The sequence below is a fragment of the Tachysurus vachellii genome, chromosome 26 (assembly GCF_030014155.1).
Source record: "Tachysurus vachellii isolate PV-2020 chromosome 26, HZAU_Pvac_v1, whole genome shotgun sequence".
Classification (NCBI taxonomy): domain Eukaryota; kingdom Metazoa; phylum Chordata; class Actinopteri; order Siluriformes; family Bagridae; genus Tachysurus; species Tachysurus vachellii.
The window spans coordinates 14,007,035-14,032,755 of record NC_083485.1 but is presented as its reverse complement, the minus strand read 5'-3'; the positions used below and the strand labels follow the sequence as shown (position 1 = coordinate 14,032,755).

The window sequence follows — 25,721 nt, the reverse complement described above, 5'->3', positions numbered from 1 at the left end:
GTGTGTTTGTGTGTGTGTTTGTGTATGTGTCTGTGTGTTTGTGTTTGCGTGTGTGTTTGTGTCTGTGTGTTTGTGTATGTGTTTGTTTGTGTTTGTGTATGTGTTTGTGTCTGCATGTGTTTGTGTGTGTGTTTTTGTCTGCATGTGTTTGTGTATGTGTCTGTGTGTGTTTGTGTCTGTGTGTGTGTTTGTGTATGTGTTTGTTTGTGTTTGTGTGTGTTTGTGTATGTGTTTGTGTTTGTGTGTGTGTTTGTGTCTGTGTGTGCTTGCGTATGTGTTTGTGTTTGTGTGTGCGTTTGTGTCTGTGTGTGTTTGTGTATGTGTTTGTGTGTGCGTTTGTGTCTGTGTGTGTTTATGTGTTTGTGTGTGCGTTTGTGTCTGTGTGTGTTTGTGTATGTGTTTGCGTCTACTACCTCAAGTATTTTATTCCTTCTATTTGATCTTTCTTTTAATCCATCCATCCATCCATCCATCCATCCATCCATCCATCCATCCATCTATAGAATAAATGAATAAAGAAGACAAGAAAACAGCAGACCGGGGAAAGAGGGGAAAGAAACTCCAAGCGCCAACACTATTGATTAAAGCTGTGCTAATAACAGTCTCTTGCTAACTCTTGCTAGCACTGTAACAGCTTTGTTAGCAGATTAGCGCTCAGTCTTTCTGTGAGGTAAAGGTGGATCTCAGCGCTCTCTCATCACGAGAAGAACAAATTGCATTAAAAAAGCCTTTTTAAAGTTAACTTTTGGATTATTACTGCAAGCTGCTCATCCATATTTTTTAATAGAACTTATACTCTGAAAATATACTCTGAAATAGGAAATATTAAGGATATATAAAGGAATACTTTCAGGTTTAGTTTTTTCCTCAGACACAATACTTTTTTTACACACTTTTTTTTTAAAACTTTCTAGACTTTCCAATATGTTCAGACACTGCATCATAAAAAAATCTATAACCAGTGCTGAGGAAAAAAAATCTACAAACGACAACGTTAGAGGCTTTAGAGCGGAATAACAGAAAAACAGAATATTCACAAATGTTAAGAAATTGTAAATGAGTTAATTTAACAGGCTTAGTGGTTAGCACGTTCTCCTCACACCTCCAGGGTTGGGGGTTCGATTCCCGCTTCCACCTTGTGTGTGTGGAGTTTGCATGTTCTCCCCGTGCCTCGGGGGTTTCCTCCGGGTACTCCGGTTTCCTCCCCCGGTCCAAAGACATGCATGGTAGGTTGATTGGCATCTCTGGAAAATTGTCTGTAGTGTCTGATTGCGTGAGTGAATGAGAGTGTGTGTGTGTGTGTGCCCTGTGATGGGTTGGCACTCTGTCCAGGGTGTATCCTGCCTTGATGCCCGATGACGCCTGAGATAGGCACAGGCTCCCCGTGACCCGAGGTAGTTCGGATAAGCGGTAGAAGATGAATGAATGAGTTTATTTAACACACACACACACACACACACACACACACTGAAACCATAGTCTAAATCTAAATCAGACATGTCTACAGTATAAACCAGCATCTTCTCTGGAGTCATGTGAGGTCATCAGCTAGCTATTGTTAAAAATAAATAAATAAAAAAAACAGACAAAAGCAGCAGCGGAAGCCGATGCGGCGTGTTATGCTAATGAGAGCTGCTAAGAAAAACACGCTAGTTTTGGCTTCTGCTGCCGGCGTCAATATCGCTGATGCGGAACAACCTGCAGTGAATATTTTATCAGAGGATTTTGCTTTTAAAGGCCTGCAGTGAGAAAACTGGATCCTCTGGAGAAACGTTAACAAGTCCATATTTACAGCCTGCAGGATTCCCTGCTCCAGAGAGCACTGATCTCAGATCTGCTCGAGCCCCAGCATGCACAAAGTGCTGTGATGCTCCAGCATTATTTCTGTGCTTCTTTAGCAGGAGATTATGGAGTGTTCGGCTACAAGCATCCCTAGTGGCTCTGGTTAGCTTGTAGTGTCTCTTGTCTAGAGGCTCGGAGGAAACGTGTTTTCAGAATGTTTTTATTTTTAAATAAAACAACACGAATCTCGTACCACTTCGCAACCTGGGAGCTGGCAGGGAAACGGGAGACTCACCTAGAACGGAGAGCTCGCAGGAAGCCGTGATGTTCTCGATTTTGTTCTGCGCTACGCAGACGTACGTGCCCGAGTCGTCATCGGTGACGCTGTTGATTAGCAGGTTGCTGCCGCCGAGCAAAGAGTACTTCCTGGATCTGAGGATAAAAAAAAAAAAAAAAACAAGCAAAATCAAGTCTTAGTTGAAATGTAGCTGAGTTTCTTATTTATTTTAGTTTATCAGCAGTCGTGATTCTGTTAGCTTTCTTTTAGATCAAAATAAAGACGATCTAAAGCCCCAACTATCTATCTATCTATCTATCTATCTATCTATCTATCTATCTATCTATCTATCTATCTATCTGTCTATCTATCTGTCTGTCTGTCTATCCATCTGTCTGTCTGTCTGTCTGTCTGTCAGTCAGATATGGTGATGGAAGCACCAAGATATTATAGTTTCTGATATCATTATGAGTGCTCACGTCTATATAAACTGTATAAGATAATGATTCTCTCTCTCTCTCTCTCTCTCTCTCTCTCTCTCTCTCTCTCTCTCTCACACACACACACACACACACACACACACACAATGTTCCGGCAGACTTCACCTGATTTGAATCATCTCGCTGCCTCTCATCCAGTAGAAGGAGGGGGTCGGGTAGCCGGAGGCAGAACATTCCAGCACGGCATCTCTGCCCTGTAGAGCCGTGACCTTCATGGGTCTCTGGAGAAAGACCAGATTCCTCGCTACTCCAGGCTCTGTGCAGAACAAAACACAAGAGAGGAACTAACACACTGCAGCTAGCGCGCAACATCCCGGCAACGGTTTTAAAAAAAGCTCCTATTTATTTCACAGACGCATTGATTTTTACTCTACAATATTGTCTATTGCTAGTTTTTTGTTAGCTTTGATGGAACAAAACAATAACACAAAGAGAACAAAATATACACTGCTGTTACTGAAGAGGATTCCTACTGAGTATGCTGTTTACAAAAAACAGGGTTAAGCTAACTTCTTGTGTGTGTGTGTGTGTGTGTGTGTGTGTGTGTGTATGTGTGTGTGTGTGTACTGAGGCTTGGTTCTTGATTAAACGACATGAGTCAGTCCTAATTAAGTTCCCATTGGTCTGTTGTACGTTAGCAGACACGATCTACGATGCAGAGCGTCGGTGCTTTTGTTTAACTGAGCATGAAATTAGTCAACGGTGATTATGATTAACAATCGAATTGTAATTTTTACTTATTATTTAATGCTATCAGTACTTGTGCTGTAGACATTTCTGTTCACAAAGCGGCGCATAATCGCTACGTAGTTCTATAAAAACGGACACGGACGTTATATACACAATGCTAGCAGAGTGATTACTTATTACAGAGCAGAGCTGAGCTGTTCTCACATCCGATTATATACTTTATATATATATATAAACATGCTCTTTGTAACACAGTATCGTCTCTATGGTAACAGCTTGTTTGGTGGACGCTCGATGTTCTGGGTTCTCTGAAGTTCAACTTTTTATGGAAGGAGTCTCAAGTTTCAGGGATTTGTCACTGCTGTAATTAAGTTTTCTGACCCAGAGAAATCAAAAAGGGAGAAGTTTTTGCTTTGGGAGAGAGAGAGAGAGAGAGAGAGAGAGAGAGAGAGAGAGAAAGAGAGAGAGAAAGAGAGAGAGAGAGACAGAGAGAGAGACAGAGACACAGAGACAGAGACACAGAGACAGAGACACAGAGACAGAGACAGAGAGAAAGAGAGAGAGAGAAAGAGAGAGAGACAGAGACAGAGAGAGAGAGAGAGAGAAAGAGAGAGAGAGAGACAGAGAGAGAGAGAAAGAGAGAGAGAGACAGAGACAGAGAGAGAGAGAGAGAGAGAGACAGAGACAGAGAGAGAGAGAGACAGAGAGAGAGAGAAAGAGAGAGAGACAGAGACAGAGAGAGAGAGACAGAGAGAGAGACAGAGACAGAGAGAGAGAGAGAGAGAGAGAGAGAGAGAGAGAGAGAGAGAGAGAGAGAGAGAATATAATAATAATAATAATAATAATAATATGTTTAAAGCTGCTATAAAATAAGTGAGACCTTGTGGTCCTTGTGGTTTTGTGGACAGACTGACGGACCACAACATTAAATGTAACAGACATGAAATTCTTTACTTAAATAAAAAAATATAAAGAATTAAGATTCATAAATGTCTTTAAAGTTTGTTTAAAAAAAGAGAAACAGAATAAGAGAAGAGGTGAGAAATGTATAAGAGAAAATGTAAGAGAGGATTATTGATAAGTCAGTGTATACATTTCTGACCTGAAGATGAAGATGAAGATGAAGATGAAGATGAAGATGAAGAACAATAGAATTTCTACAGTGACAAGTTTAAGACATTTCAACCAAATGAGATTTTTTTGGTTTTTGTTCCGTCGCCGGACAGTTTTACCTTCAGGGCGGAAATTCAGCCTTCTCTCTCTTTTCCTCACTCTAATTACTCCTCACTCCCTCCTTCACTTCACTCCTCTTTCAGTCTTTTTTTCTCTTTCGGTCTCTGAATCTCACACTTTACTGCTTTCGAATCCACAGTCAGTGATTTTACTCCAACACCTGGGATTTACATTCTCACTCGCTCGTATTTCTCAGCTCTGACTTGATGCGTGTAGAGTCATGACTGCTGATCAGTCAGAGAATTATCCAGCCGTGCACACACACACACACTCACACACACAGTCCTCTAACAGACGTTTCTCTCTCTCTCTCTCTCTCTCTCTCTCTCTCTCTCTCTCTCTCTCTCTCTCACATACTCTCTTTAGAGGTTGTCTATATTTCATGTGTCTGTGTCTGTGTGTCTGTGTGTGTTGGAGTGTGTGTGTGCCTGTGTGTGTGTGTGTGTGTGTGCCTGTGTGTGTGTGTGTGCATGTGTGTATCTGTGTGTGATATAAAAGTTTAAAAAATGCTGTATTTTTTCTTATTCACATTTGTATGCTGATAAAGCTTAAGGTGCAAAGCATGCTCCCAACACAGCTCATTTGCATTGCCAACGCCCACAAAACTCCATAAAAGGGCATGACCGGAAGAACGAAACGAATCAGAGTAAAGTCTCGGGATGCACTTATTTCCAGGGATTTCAGAACAGGGTAACAGATATTGCGTCATCGGTATAATATAATATAATATATATTAATTATAGTATATATAATAATAATAATAATAATAATAATAATAATAATAATAATAATTTGATTAATTTTTCCTGGTGCTTCTCGTTACTCTTTTTTTTCCTGAATTTACAGGATTTTCACAAAACAACCTTAATCAACATAGTACAATAAAATCTAAATAATAGATGAATCTCTTTATTCTGTATTCATGAAAACAGACACACACAAAAACCCTTTCCTAAGGCTAAGGCTAATGTAGTGAGTGCTGCTCTTCCTTGTTGCCGTGGTGATGCCCTCAAAGCTCATCCTTTGTACCTTTACAATATCACTTTCAGGAAAGGTGACTTTAGCTCAGGTTTAGAACTGATTTAGACTAAGATTAAGTCTGAATTAAGTTCACCAGGTTAAAGGTGTTCATGTTTCTAAAGATGTTCAGCATCATGTACAGGTCCTGCTAAAGATGGCGCTCTTTCCTGACGAGTGTATTATATGTGTAACGTTTAATGTTTGTGTTTGTGTGTGTCTGTGTGTGTCTGTGTGTGTCTGTGTGTGTATGTATGGGGGGTGATAATTAGGTGAGTAGCTTAATGTATACTTGGTCATGGCATGGAATGTCAAGTGAATCCACACCAACACACACACACACACACACACACACACTCCTACACTCTAAACCAGCAGGAAGAGTAAGCTCCACTCAGAGATCAGGCTCATTAATCAGTTTTTAAAGCCTGGATTCTGGACTCAAGCCCTTAAATCCCCGCCACATTTTTCCTGATTGTAAACCAGGCTGATAAATACGCAGTGCGCCGAATCAGATGAAGAAAATCTTAAACATCGCAGAGCCGAGTTATGGAACTGTCAGGATGCACCAGGGAGAGACTCGTATCGTCTGCAGAGGTGAAGGCTGATTCCAATTCCGCTTTGTGATCCAACAGATAAAATGTGCTTCAGCTGGGCTTCAGTTATGAAATGTGATCTTTACACAGCAGGAGGCTGATGGAACGCTTAAGGATTCGACTCGTGTGAACTTGCACAAAGGGCAGCGATGGGAAACGTCATCAATGTGGGGACAAAGTCGCAACTTTCACGCTAGAACAGCTAGAGACCCCCTAGTCATATGTCATTAAAGTGGCAGTATGTAACGTTTGGGGAGTCTGAACTCACCTGGTAAAACCCTCAGGTCAGCGTCGGTGCCTGTCCGTGCGCTCCCGGGGTTCTCCGCCAGGCAGCGGTATGTGGCAGCGTCAGGTGGCTGCACTTTGCTGACCTGCAGTGAGCCTGAGGGCAGCACCACCACCCTGCTGTCAGGGTCTAAGGTCAAGGGCAGCTCGTCTCGGTTCTTCTGCCAGCGCACTACAGGCATGGGCTCACCCGTCACCTCACAGCGCAGCAACGCCGTGTCACCCATGTAGGACGAGACCGACTCGGTGGGGACCACCACACGTAAAGGACCTGAAAGAGAACAGGGGAGAAGGAGAAGATAGAGAGAGAGGGGGATTGATTCGTGAAGGGTTTCGTGAATGTCACATAATAATAATAATAATAATAATAATAATAATAATAATAATAATAATAATAATAATAATAAATCTGTATATAGTAAAATAGTGAGAGTTTAAATGACAGAATTATATCAACTATTTAAAAAAAATTAAAGCGGCATTATGTAACTTTTTAATATCTCCGGTAGAAACACGGCATCACAAGCAGTTTGTGGGAAATCATTTCAGAACAAGGTTTGAATGAAAAATTCTCTCAAATAAATTTAGAAAATAAATAATACATATATAAAAAATAAATAATTTAGCTACCGATGTATACTTTTCTCTTGAGTATCGTGCATCCACTAAACCTGGGACTGCATTTATGTCCTGTCTGAGGACTAGAGCAGGCTGATAATAATATATATATATATATTATTGTTTAAATTCGAATGAAACATACTTTATTATGTTAGTGTTACATACAGTACTGTACAGAGTAATAGACTTGGAACAGTTAAATAAAAATAATAAAATACTTGAGGGAGCGCTCAGTCCACACACACACACACACACACACACACTTACATTTACACAGGCACATGTACACAGACCAACACCCACATACACGCATGCACGCGCAAACACACACACACACACACACACACACGCATGCACGCGCAAACACACACACACTTACATTCACACAGACACATGCACACAGACCCACACACACACCACACACACACACACACACACACACACTTACATTTGCACAGACACATGCACACAGACCCACACACACACCACACACACACACACACACACACACACACACACTTACATTTGCACAGACACATGCACACAGACCCACACACACACACACACACACGCACGCACACACACACACACACACTTACATTCACACAGACCCACACACACACCACACACACACACACACACTTACATTTGCACAGACACATGCACACACACACACGCACACACACACTTACATTCACACAGACACAGGCACACAAACCCACACACACATACAGTACACACACACACCACACACACACATTCACACAGACACACACACAGACACACACACACTTACATTCACACAGGCACATGCACAGACACACACACATACAGTACAGACACACACATTCACACAGTCACATGCACACAGACCCACACCCACACACACACACACACACACACACACACACACACACACACACACACACCCACACACACACAGGGGTTTCTGAGAGTGAAAGCCTGGTTGCTATCAGTGTGATTATAAATATCTATGGACGAAACATGGAATGTTCACTTCAAATAAACAGACAACCAAAACACAAGAGTTTATTAGTTCCCAAACCCGAATCATTTCACAGAGTAAAGGAGACAAATGACGGAGCAGGGCACACAGCACTGGAGTATGAAATTGGAACGCTGCCCAGTTGCCGCAAAAATTCTCCATCCTGGTGCAGCTGTGGCCCCACATTAATCTTCACAGTTAATCTACGTTAACAAGTGAAGGGTGCAGATGTAGTGAAACTGGAAGTGTGAAGTTCAACGATGTTGCAGAGGGCAGACGAGGAAAAAAAAAGTAGTGTGGTAGTGAGAGAGCACTTGCTCAGAGAGGGAGCGGGGCATCGGGGTGACGGCTGTTCGAGCGCCTGTCATTTGTAAGAGACGACGAGAGGCAAAGGCAGAGATAAGGGCTTAGTGAGGAAAGTGTGTATGTATGTAAGTGTGTAAGAGAATGTGTGTGTAGGTGTGTGTATTATGTGTGTGTGCGTGTCGGTGTGTATGCATGTATGTGTATGTGTGTGTGTCTGTGTGACTGTGAGTGTGTGTGCGTGCGTGTGTGTGTGAGTGTGTGTGTGTCTGTGTGCATGTATCTGTGTGAATGTATCTGTGTGAATGTGAGTGTGTGTGTGTGTGCGCGTGTGTGTGTGAGTGTGTGTCTGTGTGCATGTATCTGTGTGAATGTGAGTGTGTGTGCGTGCGTGTGTTTGTGTGTGTGTGTTCGTGTGTGTGTGTGTGTCTGTGTGTGCGTGTATGTGTGTGTGTGTGTGAGTCGGCCAAAATCTCAGTGAAAGAAAAACAAAATCCCCACAGAACACACACACACACACACACACACTGTAATTATTATTATTTTTTTTACTGTAATTATTTTTATTCCATATTTATATTCTTTTTATTCTCTTTTTAATTTTAATTTATTTTCCAGACTCCAGACTATTTTCCTTTTTTATTCTATTTTATTTTTATTCAACCATAACTATTTTATTCTCATTTATTCCGTTCTATTTTTATTTGAATTCTACTCACCTATATTTTTTTTTTAAATATTTTTCTATTTTATTCTTGTTTTTTGTTTTTATTCGTTTTTCAGACAGATCTATTTTGGTTCTATATTAATTTAACTAATTAATAACTATATAATAAAACAATTTTTTTCTATTGTATCTAAACATTTTGCGGTGTTCATTTGTTCATATCAGTTTATTATTAGTGTCAGATTATCTGCACCGCCTGCCATACACCTCCCTGTGAAGGAGTCGTTACTATGGAAACGATAAAGTCTTTGATCTCGTGCAGGTTTTAAATGGAATGCAATTCTATAATTTGTGTTCGAAGCACAAGTCAGAAATTTACCAAGAAACTCCACATGGTGTGAGCTTCCAGAGCTACGCTGAGGATTTATCTGCACTCGGCTATAAGGTGTAATAACTGCTTTATAAAGTTTAGGTGGGTTTAAGAGGTGACGCTGAGGGAAAGAGAGTGAGGGCATGAGCGAAAAAATAAAGGAAAGGAAATGACTATTAATGAAAGAAAATAAAAAGCGACAGATATGACAAGAGTGAATCAGGGAAGACAAGACAGTATCTCTCTCTCTCTCTCTCTCTCTCTCTCTCTCCATCTCTCTATCCTGCCTCTGTCACTCTCTCATGCTATCATCTTTCTCTCTCTCTCTGTGCTGTTACTCTCTCTCTCTCCATCTCTCTCTCTCTCTCTCTCCATCTCTCTCTCTCCATCTCTCTCTCCCGCCTGTCACTCTCTCACACTATCATTTCTCTCTCTCTCTCTCTCCATCTCTCTCTCCCGCCTGTCACTCTCTCTCTCTCTCTCTCTCTCTCTCTCTCTCTCTCTCCATCTCTCTCTCCCACCTGTCACTCTCTCACACTATCATCTCTCTCTCTCTCTCTCTCTCTCTGTGCTGTTACTCTCTCTCTCTTTCTCTCTCTCTTTCACTCTCTCTTTCTCTCTCTCTGTCTCTCTCTGTTATCTCCCCTGACACTCACTCAGCCTCTTTCTATCTGTCTCTGCTCTCTGTTGGTTTATTTGTCATGTTATTATGAACAGGCTATTTGGTTGTGTGTGTGTGTGTGTGTGTGTGTGTGTGTGTGTGTGTGTGTGTGTGTGTGTGTGTACAATATAACTCAGGTTGTGTGTCTGTTAGGAGGTCAACATTGCAAAAAAACAACATATTATCATAAAATATAATAAATATAATAGACAGCAATCTCTCTCTCTCTCTCTCTCTCTCTCTCTCTCTCTCTCTCTCTCTCTTTCTCTCCAACTCCTCCCATAAATAAAAAAAACTGCATATATATGTTGTGTGTGATGTACAAGTCCGAGTATGAGGGGTTGCTATAGAAACAGTAACAACCCATCGTTCAGTAGACTTTCTGACCAATTAGACTCGAGGATGTAACTCTTTCTGCAGCAGAAAACAAATCTAAGATCATTAAGTCTCCAAAAGCACGAGATTCTTCAGTACTGCATCAACTCGACAACTCTAAAGACTTATAAAAAGCTTGCGTTGAGAAAGTCGAGATGATTCCCAGTCCTCATTTATCACTGATTGAAATGATTTGCTCTGCATCTATTTGATATTTCCGTCGCTCGCTTCTCGTTTCCGATGAGGAACAGATGCCGCTGTTTGCTCTGCGTCTGTTTAACGCCATCAGGACACAAACGCTTTATGGAGCTTTGATTGATTCACCAGTCCCGTGTTTAATCTGAGGAATCCATGGAAACAAACACACACTCATGAATAATAAGCATGTTTGACACACACACACACACACACACACAGACATACTGTATACATTCACATGTTCATTAATTTGCACACGAAGTGGAATCGAGTCAGTTAGTGGATCAATAGTACTAACAAACTCAGTATACCACACACACACACACCCTCACACACACACACACACACACACACACACACAAACACACACCCACAAACACACCCACACACACAAACACACACACCCACACACACACCAACAAACACAAACACACAAACACACACACACACACACACACACACACACACACACACCGACAAACACACAAACACAAACACACACCCACAAACACACACACAAACACACACACACTCACACACACACACACACAAACACACTCACACACAAACACACACATACTCACACACACAACACACTCACAAACAAACACACACATACTCACACACATTCATTCATACATTCGTTCATTCACTCACTCATTATTCATTTGCTCCCCCATTCATATATGAATGTATTCTTTCACTTTCTTTTCATTTATCCTGTCTTTCTCTCATTCACTAATTTATTCAAAATCACACTAAATCATTTATTTGCAGCTTCGCTCGTTTATTTATATATTTATTTTTTCTTTTATCCGTTCAATCATTTACTTTGTTTATGCGCCGGTTCCTTCTTTTGTTCTCTCTCTCGCTCCATACACACTGACTGTATACTAAACGAGTGTGTTGTCCAGCTCTCTTCAGCTCTCGTCCTCGGAAACTCCTCCGACCTCAAGGAGGAAAGTGAAGCCGAACAGCAGATTAGAGCTGAAATGTTCTCATCGAACAAAAGACGTAGCTTTAATCAACAGAATCTCATTCATCGTAATAACAGATCATCAAAACACTCGAGCCACGAAGCGAGAGGCTCCGAGCCGTGCTGCTGATGAGGAAATAACACGCGCCGGCCCGCGCATCAATAGCAGCAATAATTATTACAGGGAAATAATCCTAATCAACGCTGCAGTCTGACTCGTCTCTTATCATAACCTGACAAAAGAGGGCAGAGGAAACGATCAGACGACGAGCGTCACGCACTTTAATAAACAGCTTTGACAAGATGCCCCTGTAATGCCACTGTAGCTGTTTCTGTCTTAAACACATGACAAGAGCTCAGTAAATTAGTGCCTCTGTGAGTAGCTAAAGCCGCATTCACACTGCAAGTCTTAATGCTCAATTCATATCAGATACCAGTGTGAACTGTTTGCTGTTTCAAACTGACCCGCATGCGCAAACGAACAATAACAATGACGTCACACGCAGCACGCCGTTGCGCTAAAGTTGGCGAGGTTATGGAGGAAGTAAGCATTGTCGCTTTTCTTTCTAAATGTTTGTGTGATGGCAGCACAGAGACGCAGTGTTTTGAAAATTTTCGGATGTCGAGGGCAACTTTTGATTATTTGATCCATTTTGTAGGCGTGTTTGTCACGTTTGTGTGCGAACTCGCCGGCATATAATTATGACGAATGTCGATGTAGATTGACGTAAAAGTCGCATCAAATCCGCCTCGGTTGTTTACACTGCGGCCACATTGGAAAAAATCTGATTTGGGTCTGATTCAGGACCACATATGGAAGTGGTCTGAATCTGATTTGAGTGTTCACACTACATCTGAAGAAGTCTGACCTGGTCAGTTGACCCCAAAAAAAATCAGATTTGGGCCACTTTTACCTGCAGTGTGAACGTGGCCTAAGACTCCCAGCTTATAGTGTGGAGAGAATTCTCCAGATTCTCCGTTCCTGAGCCGAAGCTCGCTTCATTTCAGCTTTAAATAAAATAAATAAATAAATAGATAAATAAATAAATAAATAAATATAAAGCCTTCACTCTCCACGATCCTTAGTTTTTCTATTTAAAAGAACTGGAACTTATTAAATCAATAAGATTCGTCAGCCAACATCTGTTAGAAATCTCTCACATGTTCTCGTCCATTTAGTCACACTGTTCCCTCTAATCTGTCACTAAATCACTGCTGATTAAAAGTATAAAAAAAAAGTATAAGCATAAAAAAATACAATATAAAAATACAATAATAAATGCATTTTTAATAATCCAATAATCCAATATTTTTTTTATGGTTTTTAAACATCAAAATTAAAATAATAATCATCCTTTTTAATCCATCTTTTTTTTTGCTCCATTTTTTTTCTTTTTTCTAGTTTCACTATAAATTTTGAACACTAACGAAGCTCAAACGTGTCCTGCTGTAATTCCGAACGTTCTCCCACACTTCCACTGACCAAAGTCCTGTTGTTTACTTTGCTCTGTACTTTTCCTGCTATTCGTTTATCTCCTCTCTCCTCTCACCTCTTCCTCGACACACACCCCTCTTCACCTTCTACAACCAAATCCAATGCATTTGTCTTAATATTTCACCTTCTTTAACGGAGAGCTCCACTGCAGACTGTGTGTGTGTGAGTGTGTGTGTGTGTGTGTGAGTGTGTGTGTGTGTGTGAGTGTGAGTGTGTGTGTGTGTGTGTGTGTGTGAGTGTGTGTGTGTGTGAGTGTGTGTGTGTGTGTGTGTGAGTGTGTGTGTGCGAAAATGTGGCTCTGCAGTTACACAACTTCATTAGGACGCTCTGATTTACAGCGTCCCTGCGTACAAACCTGCAGCAGAAGAAAAGTGACGCTAAATCAAATTAGCCTGAAAGAAAGATGGAGGCTGGAGCTCTGGAGGTCAGGAATAAAATTAAATACACAGAGAGAAAGAAATATGGATGAATAGGAGCACTGAAACTAGTGTAAGTGGGTTATTATCGCAAGCATTACAGCCGAACATTCTGCGAACGTAGCACAGGGGCTAGCGTCATCGTCTTTTATTTCCCTGAGCTTGAATCAGCACTTTTTCAGTGTTTTTTTTTTTTTGTCACTGAAGACGCATGGCCGAAGGTCATTAGCACAGACGGAGAACGATATTGATCTCACTCCAAAATGTTCTTCATCTCTTTCTCCCTCTCCTTGGGAATTAGCGAAGCCTCGAAATGAAGCGCTTGCCGTATTTAGCAACACAAAAAGAGTTAAGACCCGAGTCTGGATGAAATCACTGACAGAAATCCTTCACGTCCACATCACTAACACGAGCTGCAAGGTGAAGCAGCTATCGTGGAATAAATCGTTCTGAAACGTTAGCGATAAAAGGTAACTGGAAAGCTAGAAGCATCTTGGAGATCAGAGAGAATGGGTTAGTATGTGTTAGCGGTGTGCGTCATCGTCTCTTGATATCACAAGCACGCTCTGGAGCGTGGAGAAGACCTGCTGGATTTGTGAGTGTTTTTCTGACATAAATCGCTTCAGTGAGAGCAGAAGCATGTCATTTAGCTCCATATCACAGCAGGACAGAGAGCAACCATGAGAATGGCAGAAGAACCGCACGTGAAATGTTGCTTCAGCTGGATGAAGCAAATTACACGGAGTATGTTATTTATCTCTGTGATCAAACTGCACTGATTCATACAGAATACATCAAGAAATAGTAACATGTTACTAGTGAAGTAGGCGTGGCCTCTGTGTGCGTGTTACTACAAGTGGGCGTGGTTTCTGAGTGGGTGTGCAACTAAAAATTGGGACGTGGAATGAAGCAGGAAAGTGTGTGTGTGTGTGTGTGTGTGTGTGTGTGGCAGTACATGAGAAGTAGATGTGGCCTCTGTGTGTGTGTGAGTGTGCATGTGTGTGTGTATCAGTACATGTGAAGTAGATGTGGCCTCTGTGTGTGCGTGTGTGTGTGCATGTGTGTGTGTATCAGTACATGTGAAGTAGGTGCGGCCTCTGTGTGTGTGTGTGTGTGTGTGTATCAGTACAATGAAGTAGGCGTGGCCTGTGTGTGTGTTACTACACGTGGGCATGGTCTTTGAGTGTGTGTGTGCTACTATGAATTGTGGCGTGGCTCCTGTGTGTGTCACTACAAGTGAAGCAAACATATTTCTGTGTGTGTGGGTGAGTGTGTGTGAGTGTTTGTCAGTACAAGTGGGTGTGGCCTTTGTGTAACAATACTGGTGTTTTAACTTTGTGTTAACAATACTTGTGTAACAATTCGGTGTATGCGTGTGTGTGTATCAATACAATGAAGTAAGCATGGTCTGTGTGAGTCAGTACAGTGAAGTGGGTGTGGCTTGTATGTGTCAGTACTAGTGAAGTGGGTGTGTCTTGTATGTGTCAATACTAGTGAAGTGGGTGTGGCTTGTGTGTGTCAGTACAATAAAGTGGGTGTGGCTTGTGTGTATCAGTACTAGTGAAGTGGGTGTGGCTTGTGTGTGTCAGTACTAGTGAAGTGGGTGTGGCTTGTATGTGTCATTACTAGTGAAGTGGGTGTGGCTTGTGTGTGTCAGTACTAGTGAAGTGGGTGTGGCTTGTGTGTGTCAGTACTAGTGAAGTGGGTGTGGCTTGTATGTGTCATTACTAGTGAAGTAGGTGTGGCTTGTGTGTGTCAGTACTAGTCAAGTGGGTGTGGCTTGTGTGTGTTTCAGTACTAGTGAAGTGGGTGTGGCTTGTGTGTGTCAGTACTAGTGAAGTGGGTGTGGCTTGTGTGTGTCAGTACTAGTGAAGTGGGTGTGGCTTGTGTGTGTCAGTACTAGTGAAGTGGGTGTGGCTTGTATGTGTCATTACTAGTGAAGTAGGTGTGGCTTGTGTGTGTCAGTACTAGTCAAGTGGGTGTGGCTTGTGAGTGTCAGTACTAGTGAAGTGGGTGTGGCTTGTGTGTGTCAGTACAATAAAGTGGGTGTGGCTTGTGTGTATCAGTACTAGTGAAGTGGGTGTGGCTTGTGTGTGTCAGTACTAGTGAAGTGGGTGTGGCTTGTATGTGTCATTACTAGTGAAGTGGGTGTGGCTTGTGTGTGTCAGTACTAGTGAAGTGGGTGTGGCTTGTGTGTGTCAGTACTAGTGAAGTGGGTGTGGCTTGTATGTGTCATTACTAGTGAAGTAGGTGTGGCTTGTGTGTGTCAGTACTAGTCAAGTGGGTGTGGCTTGTGTGTGTTTCAGTACTAGTGAAGTGGGTGTGGCTTGTGTGTGTCAGTACTAGTGAAGTGGGTGTGGCTTGTGTGTGTCAGTACTAGTGAAGTGGGTGTGGCTTGTGTGTGTCAGTACTAGTGAAGTGGGTGTGGCTTGTATGTGTCATTACTAGTGAAGTAGGTGTGGCTTGTGTGTGTCAGTACTAGTCAAGTGGGTGTGGCTTGTGAGTGTCAGTACTAGTGAAGTGGGTGTGGCTTGTGTGTGTTTCAGTACAGTGAAGTAGCTCTCAAATTTGCTTTATAAAAAAATCTTGTTTTTTTGTGACATAACTTTTCACATAACAGTTTGAAGCCTAAAGTATATTCAAATTGTCATCTGGGATTCAACATAATGACAAATGATGGTTGTGTTAAATATTTTTTTTACAGCAGATTCAATGTGGTTTGCTTAATAAACCTTAAGATGGAAAATTGGATGATTGGATGGAAAAGATCAGTCAACACTAGACAGATTTGATCAGTAAAACTAATTCCCACAAACTGAACTAGCTGTTACTGATGTATACAGCACGTTTATTTTAACCACTGGATTGCAACATGGTAAAGTATCTAGGCTTATTATTTGTCTAGATTCATGCGTTATTGAGTTTCTGTTTGAGCAATAATAAAAATACACATATTATTATTATTATTATTATTATTATTATTATTATTATTATTAATTTTAATTATTAGAAATAAATAATAATAAATATAGATAAGTATTCCCTAGATCTGAAACGCCACCAAAGTCTTGATCTGAAATGCTTTTGTATTTCCACTTTCCCCTACATCACTGCTAGAAGCTGATGTTTATTCAGCAGCCTAGTCAGCGGCACTCAAATATAAAGCAGGAACACAAACAAAAGCTTTAGAAAAAAGTTGAGGAATCATTGCTTAGTGTCTGGAGGAGGAAAAGAATGAGTTAGGAGCACAATGCCAATACTTTTACTCTCGGTGCCTCGGTTATTATCGGTTTGGATACATAAAGCTTCAACTAGGGAGCTGAATTAGCCATTTATTGCTGCTTTGTTTACACTGGCTCGTTGCTGGGCGTTCGCTGATTGTTAAAATGCCCCATTTCTGATCTTGCATTTGCTCAGAGCCTCCATCGCAGCTCATTGCTAGTCAAATGAAAAGAGCTTTTGATTCGAGTGTTTACACACGATAAAAATGCAAACAAAGCATTTAGAGCTATTTAACCCATCTGGTCGGCCTTCCTTTCCTTCACGCGACCAAACATCTGAATTCTAATCGCGTTTTTCGAGAAGCTATTCGAGAATTCATTGGCACTTTATCAAGCTAAAACCATGTATTAAGCCTGTAAATGCGTCTAGCTCTCTGCTCGGAGACTGACTTTCTATAACTGGCATCTTAGGCAGATCTACGCAAGCTAACGACACAAATAAGGTGAGTCATTTAATTATGTGATAAATATTATGGATGAAAATAAAAAACACCTTCAACCTATCAACAGTACAATGTCTCAGAAACAATATATACATATATAATAGCAATATATAATATGTACATAGTGTCTTTCATGGATTAAAATGGAGATTGATGTGAAAATAAACTACGAAACAAAAGAAGTCGTCATATGACGTATGTAAAAAACAAAAACAAAACAAAACAACAAAAACAACCATGCATATCTGATAACTGATAAATTCCCAGGGACATTACCGCCTCTTCCCTCATGCCGTCATATCACTTTACACACACTTTACCATGTAAATGCTTTAAATTTATAACAACCAGAACTAATGACACCAAAGACAAGTGCACTTGACTTACAAACAATGCAACTAATGGGGCTTTTTTCTCCATTATAATTGCCGCTCATCATCAACGCTAAAGCTCAAATCACTCGGCACATAAAATGTCATTCAGCCGACAAGAGCAGACAAAAAAAAAAAAAAAAACACACTCTATTTTCTGTCCGTATTCAATTTAAGGCTGTTTTCTGACTGGCCAAATCAGATTTACTTTAAACTGCTAATTAAAGCTATAATTATAGCTAGTTTAGGTACTTACCGTAACTTCTTAACTTCTGTGCCAACTTTCTAAAGCTTTTCTTTATTTATGAGCTAGCAATGTGTCTAATTACACTAAAACTAGCTGGCTCACTGAATCCATACTGTAACACACCTTACTGTTAGCTAGCTAGCAAGATGATGGTGCTGTTGTTTTGACCGCTTCCTTTATAGCTAGAAAAAAGAATGCTGTAATGCTAGTAATTAACTTCTGTTCATTGTCTTAACAATATGTGCATAGAAATTGAACAAGACCAGGCAGCACAGATGTTGCTAGCTTGCTAACTCACCTCAGGTTCGCTTATCTGTGCGGCTTTGTCTAGCTAATTCCCTATATGCTTCTTGATAGGAAGACTGTTAATTAAAATCAGTACAGTGCCTGTGTTTTCCCCAAGAACTACAACTCACAGGTCAAAACGGCTTAAATGTTGCTAGCTAACTATATAGTGTGTTGCAATATGTTTCAATTGAGAGATTAAGTTTAAGAGCTAAATTTAGTTCAATTAGACTCAGCATTGCTGCCAATCCAGTCGCCAAGAAAATGTCATGGAATCATAATTCGATGTCTGGAGGAACTTAAAGGAACACAGTGTCAGCGTCTGGTCCGTAACCCGCTCTCTAGCATTTCATCTGAGGTAAATAAAGTTTGGGAAGCCCAGAGGTAATTGCTATCTACGGATTTTTTTTGTTGTTGTGGTTTTTTGCTTATATTGTGTCTGCTGCCACTGGAACACTGACCAAAACATTACCACAGAGTAGAAATCACTACTAAGGAATAACGCAGGACTTCTGAAAGTTTGAGCAGCCTGGGATTTCATTTAACTTTAAAATAAATTCAGTGACAAACTCAGTGCTGATTTATTCCCTCAAAAATTCAGATATTAAGCCTGTTATTTAGGTTTGTCCAATAATATTCTGCCTGTTGTAGCTAACAGGCTCAATATTCAGATTTTTCACCTCATTCGATCAGTATCTACAGCTGTTGCTGTTGCTCAGTGTGGATTAAATCCATTTAATTAAAGTGACAAGTCTTTTTCTTTTATATTAATGATAACTGACAGCACTGATAAATTTTACTACTTAATAATAAACCTTCAACAATCTGTGGTGCACTGGATCCTTCCTGCCATGTTGCCTCGTAGCTATGCTAGCTAGCTGGCTTCAACTGGCAATTTGATCTTTGCAAATTTAGCTAAAAATTAGCAGCAAACACAGATTTGTTCTCCTCATTTAGTCACTTGGACGTAGTGAGCCAGCAGGTTTCCATCCTTTTAAATGTTTAAGGCTTACCAGAATAAGTGAAATGTAAGATAAATCTATCAGGAATACACAAATGTATAAACTTTCCTTCAGTTTACGCAAAAATCAGCACATACATAAATAAGGATCACGGTCTACTTTATTTTCGTACTTTTTGTTAGATTCTGTAGCGAAGCCAGAAATTTGACTGAAAATAAATCATTCAAACAACAATAATCATGGAATGTGATTTTTAGCACTGTAATAATAATAATAACAATAATAATCCCAGACTCTGTGGCTGTGCTTGGACCCCTGTCGGTCAGAATAACACGCTATGTTGGTGGTAGTTGTTATTTTGGAAGCCATTTTGGAGTATAAGAGGACATGCAATTATGAAATCTGAACTTCCTCTGGATTGAAACCCTCACATCAATTACTAACTTTAAATGACTCCAGTGCTCTACTTCTGTACTTTCCGGGACTTTCTTTTCATTCCATTCGTTCCAGCGACAGAACATGTCCATCCTGGAGAAGACGAGGCCATAAAGTCTATTAGCCAAGACAGATCTCTGCAGCTAATTGGCTGTGATTCGCAGTCTGCCAGTCTGCAACTGAACAACTGAAACGTGAGCCAGTCCCTTGAAAGCCCATGAAGTCCCTTAACAGCTTGTGGAGAAGATGCTGAATCTCTCCAATGAGGATGCAGAGGTGACCAAGGCTGAAAGTTGGAGTTTAAGACAAATGGCTTAGATATCGCCAAGATGCTGGAGACAAAGGATGCGGACGAAGCAAAGAAGAGTCGGTTTCCACCACAATGTTTTCCAATGGAATTATTTTCAGATCATTTTAACCTACAGTTTATTACAGTTTAAAGGTTACCAATTCAACATCTTAAGCCTTTCCACTCTGATTTCTGATAAATGTTGAAAAGCTTTTAACCCATTAGGAAATCAGCCTCAAACAAATTCACACAAAATCCGTGTGATCCGTTTGTCTTCTTCGATTTCCGTCAAGCGATCCGATGTGGCATATGGCATACATATGGTAGATAAAATTGGCTTGGTAACTCGATACAGAGCTGCAATCTGGACTTGTGTACAGCAAATCGAACAGCAGCAATCAGAAATAAAAGCCAGGATCTCACACCGATGATAAATAACATCTGCAAAGAATTTGCATAAAGAACCCGTGTGAAACGTTATAAATAGTTACGGATGATGTGAGTTTGTCGTTTGCTTTCTTACTTATAGTTTTATTTTATATAATTATATAACTTCTGTGGGGGGCACGGTGGCTTAGTGGTTAGCACGTTCGCCTCACACCTCCAGGGTTGGGGGTTCGATTCCCGCCTCCGCCTTGTGTGTGGAGTTTGCATGTTCTCTCCCCGTGCCTCGGGGGTTTCCTCCGGGTACTCCGGTTTCCTCCCCCGGTCCAAAGACATGCATGGTAGGTTGATTGGCATCTCTGGAAAATTGTGAATGAATGAGTGTGTGTGCCCTGCAATGGGTTGGCAGTCCGTCCAGGGTGTATCCTGCCTTGATGCCCGATGACGCCTGAGATAGGCACAGGCTCCCCGTGACCCGAGGTAGTTCGGATAAGCAGTAGAAGATGAATGAATGAATGAATATAACTTCTGCACTGACAAAAGGTTTAGACAGGGAGGACAGATCCAAAAAAAAAAAGAGTTTCAGAGCTTATTTTATTGTTTAATCATTAAGTCAATGGAGATTTCTCCTGTTTGGTTGTGTTCATGTTGATCATTGAATGTCTTTGTCATGTCTCACTCTACACTGGAGGTTAATAATATATTAATAGAACGGGGCATTGAAGCCTTTATTATCACCACATATACATTACAGCACAGTGGAATTCTTTTCTTCACATACCCCAACTGAGGAGGTTGGGGTCAGAGTGCAGGGGCAGCTATGATACAGCTCCCCTGGAGCAGGGAGGGTTGAGGGCCTTGCTCAAGGGCCCAGCAGTGGCAGTTTGGCTGTGCTGGGCCTTGAACCCCGATCCTCCGATCAACAACCCAAAGCCTTAACCAGTTGAGCTTCAATATGAAAGTTGACACTCAGGACTTTAAGAATTTGTAGTGTTTCAAAAGTATTTCTGTTTTTCTCTAGATATATTAGCGGTGAAATATTCATAGAAAAGTTCCAATAAAACAAAATCTGAGTTTTTTTTTTCCAGACAAATATGATATCAGAATAAATGATATCAAACACATTTCTACTCTCTGAGATGATCCGAGTGTTTGTTTATCTGAAAAGCAGCTCAGATTTGATCTTCAACACTAAAATTCTGTGTAAGATTATCAGCAGAGGAACAAACACACATCTCACACTGAAATTCATCAGTCCTCTTGTATGTGTCAGTACGAGTGAAGTGGGTGTGGCTTGTGTGTGTCAGTACAGTAAAGTGGGTGTGGCTTGTATGTGCCATTACTAGTGAAGTGGGTGTGGCTTGTGTGTGTGTCAGTACAGTGAAGTGGGTGTGGCTTGTATGTGTCATTACTAGTGAAGTGGGTGTGGCTTGTGTGTGTCAGTACTAGTGAAGTGGGTGTGGCTTGTGTGTGTCAGTACTAGTGAAGTGGGTGTGGCTTGTGTGTGTCAGTACTAGTGAAGTGGGTGTGGCTTGTATGTGTCATTACTAGTGAAGTGGGTGTGGCTTGTGTGTCAGTACTAGTGAAGTGGGTGTGGCTTGTGTGTGTGTCAGTACTAGTGAAGTGGGTGTGGATTGTGTGTGTCAGTACAGTGAAGTGGGTGTGGCTTGTGTGTGTCAGTACTAGTGAAGTGGGTGTGGCTTGTGTGTGTCAGTACAGTGAAGTGGGTGTGGCTTGTATGTGTCATTACTAGTGAAGTGGGTGTGGCTTGTGTGTGTTTCAGTACAGTGAAGTAGCTCTCAAATTTGCTTTATAAAAAAATCTTGTTTTTTTTTTTTGACGTAACTTTTCACATAACAGTTTGAAGCCTAAATTACATTCAAATTATCATCTGGGATTCAACATAATGTAGATATATTAGAGGTGAAATATTCATAGAAAAGTTCCAAAGTTCCAGACTGACTGGAACACCAGTGTACAGGTCAAAAGGGTTAAAAAAAAATATTGCTTTCTTTAGATATGGCCAAAGAACGTTAAATAAATGAATGAATAAATAAAATTACTAACTGCTTTATCCTATGTCATACAAACAAAAATGTACGGATCAGGAGTTTCAACTTTGCCTCCAGAACCCATGTGTAGAAATGTTTAAGCACAAGATAATTACATTCAACAGCAACATGATGCACATGAAGAAAACCCCAAGAGGAAGAGTAGTGAAGCCCGTGTGTGTGTTTGCATGTGTGTGTGACAGAGAGACATGTACTGTAGCAGGACATTGGACACCTGCTGAGCCCTGAAGACTGCCAGCGCTTTTCACTTCAGCATTAAATTTTCATTCGAAGGAAAAAAATGAAGAAGCGACTCAAAGCACAAGGATAGAGTGAGTTCTTTCAAACGAGTGATCCTAAAATCATCTAAAGATTTTTCCATATTTACACAGACTTTTTTCCTCAACGGAACTGAGAGAATGCTCGTAGGGTAGAAGGAGCGTCTTGGCCTCGTCTGATGTGTGTAATTTACCAAAGTCTTGTTTAAACTCACCAAGAAAATACAGCACATGTGAGGAAGACTGCTGCCTCCAGATCGTATTCTCCTGTGGTTTTTGAGGTGGATTTGATCTTTAGAGATCGGGTGAGTTTCCTGCAAAATGAATTTAGGCCTAACGCAAATATTTTAAGGACTAATTTAGGGCTGTGGTTTTTAAAATGTGGGCTGTGATGTAAATGCACAAGGTCGTCAAATGCTGCTTTTAAAATGACTATGAATGGAGATCAGCTGTTATTCATTCATTCATTCATCTTCTACCGCTTATCCGAACTACCTCGGGTCACGGGGAGCCGGTGCCTATCTCAGGCGTCATCGGGCATCAAGGCAGGATACACCCTGGACGGAGTGCCAACCCATCACAGGGCACACACACACACTCTCATTCACTCATGCAATCACACACTACGGACAATTTTCCAGAGATGCCAATCAACCTACCATGCCTTGTCTTTGGACCAGGGGAGGAAACCGGAGTACCAAGAGGAAACCCCCAAGGCACGGGGAGAACATGCAAACTCCACACACATATGGCGGACGTGGGAATCGAACCCCGACCCTGTGTGAGGTGTGAGGCGAACGTGCTAACCACTAAGCCACTGTGCCCCCGGCTCAGCTGTTATCAAGGTTGTTATTGTTTTTCTTTGGTTATAATCGTTCTAAATAGAACCCGCAAGAATTGATCGGCAACAAAGATTATGAAAATTAATCAAACAACTTGACTTTTCAAGAATTGAATTTTGGGATAAACTCTTTCAGAGGTGCATGCCTCTAATTCTGGGTGGAATGTAATTCTGTTGTGAAGCCACCGGGAGCAGCAGCAGTGTTACAATTACGCCACACAGCATCGTACGCAAAACCGTTTCCACGTCTGAAACTCCTGAGGAAGTTTTAATATTCTAAACAGTTAAATTCACAGCTTCATAGCTACTTGGGTGGGACTTGATATTTATTATTTATTGCACCAATTTCACATTTTTAAGGGGTCTCCAGTTTTAGCTCTTTGTAACAGTCAGAAATAAACATTTCTGGGGCTTCATTTAGCAGCTAGTTTAGCGTGCAGGGGAACTAACATGGCGCTACACTGAAATAGAACTGCAATGAAATCCTAAATTAACAAGATGAGAAAAGCAAATGATAATTAGCGACTGCTTTACTGCAGGCACCGGTTATCACAAAGCTTCCCAAAACCTGTTTGCTTCACAGATAAAATAAAGGGTTTCACCGAGCTCTTTTATGCAAATTAGAAAAATGTGAATACGAAAAAAAAAAAAAAATCAGTCCCACAAATGAGTCTTTTTTTTTTTCAGCCTGGCTGAAAAACGCTATCAATAAAGACAAGACACATAAAAAAAGTCAAGTCAAGAGAAATTGATTATTTGAATATATAACTATAACAGAACTCATGTGCTTTTCATAGCTAATAAAAAATTATTTTTTTTAAATTAATTAACGAAAGCAACATTAAACATGGCAATAACCCTTTCATGTAAACTTCGGAAAGTTCATGACAGAATTTTCAATAGTAGGTTATAAATTAGTTCTAATGATAAAAGAAAAACTGGTCAAATAATATTTATGTGTGTGTGTGTGTGTGTGTGTGTGTGTGTGTGTTGAGAGAGAAAAAGTATCCATAAAACCGGAAGACAGTTTCCACATCTCTATCTCTCCCTGATGGCCTGCCTCCTACCATCTTCCCTCCCTCCCTCCCTTTCTCTCTCTCTGTCTCTCTCTTTCTCTCTCCCATACACAGACATATACACACACACACACACACACCTGACGAGTCTAAAATATTCATGCATTCTAGCAGAGAAAAAAGACCGGTGTGTCTGTTTGCTTTCCCATGGCTTTAAAGTCCCAGCAAGAGTGAGATAGACCACCATGTTGGCCGTCAAAAACACACTGGCTGCAGAGAACGTGTGTGCGGTGGGAAATGGGCCAGTAATACACCTCAATGCAGAAACACACAGTCACACACCCACACCAGCAGAGCATATTGCCATCTGCAGCTGGCAAAAGCAGAAACTGGAACTAATGAAAGTGAAGCCGCAGCAGGAGGTAAAAAATTCCAGCATGGTGGCTTCTGAGTGGGTACAGGTGGGTGAAGCTGATTCTCTGGGAAAAAAAAAACATTTGTGCTGAATTATTTAGAAAGAATGAACTCACACACCATCTCAAAAAAGGAACTAGCGAGACAGACTTCGTCGTAACGTAACTAAACTTTACGCAGGGTTCCGACACACAACCTAACAATCTACCACGAAGGAAATTACGGTTGAATAAGACATATAGAACACTATGTACCAAAATAATCAACTTCATGATCAGGGTTCCCACTCTTTTTCAGAGATCATTTTCCAGGACATTTCAAATTTAGCAAAAAAAGACAAGGCTCACAGATTCACGGCCTAAAGTAATATGTTCTTCTCTCCAGAAGTCTTAAAAACAACGTACACTTTATGTCTATTACTTAACTATACTTTTAAAGACAATTTGTCATGTGAATGAAATGTCAACATTTACAGTATAAAATAAAAAGGCCGCACATATTAATACCCTTTCCTTTCTCAGGCCAATGCCGTCATGCATGCTTTAGTTTGCTGTGCATTCCCCTTGCACATGATATTCAGATTAACAAGGTTAATATAACCTGCTTACCCGTCACCATTTGCTGAAAACATTCGAGCACTTAAACCGTTCCTAGCGCCTGAAACCGCCAACACGAGACAGCGTCATCCGTCACAGCGAGATTAAACAGCAAAACAAAAAACCCGTCAAAACTCAGCGTCCCTGAACAGATCGCTTTCTGTTACTAACGTTAATTGTTTCGACCGGTCGTAAACTGTTCTTTAAATGATCAAGAACATTTAAAAATAATAATTTTCCAGGACAACAAGATTTTTTCCAGGACAATTTATGTTTTCTCTCATTTTCCATGTGTTTTCCAGGACTGGAACATTGGTCATTAATTTTCCAGGATTTCCAGGTTTTCCAGGACGCGTGGGA

General features: G+C 40.9%; 1 protein-coding gene across 1 annotated transcript in view; it reads right to left on the bottom strand.

Annotated features, from left to right (window-relative positions):
• Positions 1-25,721, bottom strand: part of dcc (DCC netrin 1 receptor) — a 255,376-nt gene that overhangs the window by 136,160 nt on the left and 93,495 nt on the right. Inside the window, exons 3-5 of the mRNA XM_060863587.1 lie at positions 6,364-6,651; positions 2,665-2,815; positions 2,078-2,214 (exon numbers count right to left, since the gene is read on the bottom strand). Coding sequence (XP_060719570.1) covers positions 2,078-2,214; positions 2,665-2,815; positions 6,364-6,651 — 576 coding nt within the window. The remainder of the gene's footprint in view (positions 1-2,077; positions 2,215-2,664; positions 2,816-6,363; positions 6,652-25,721) is intronic.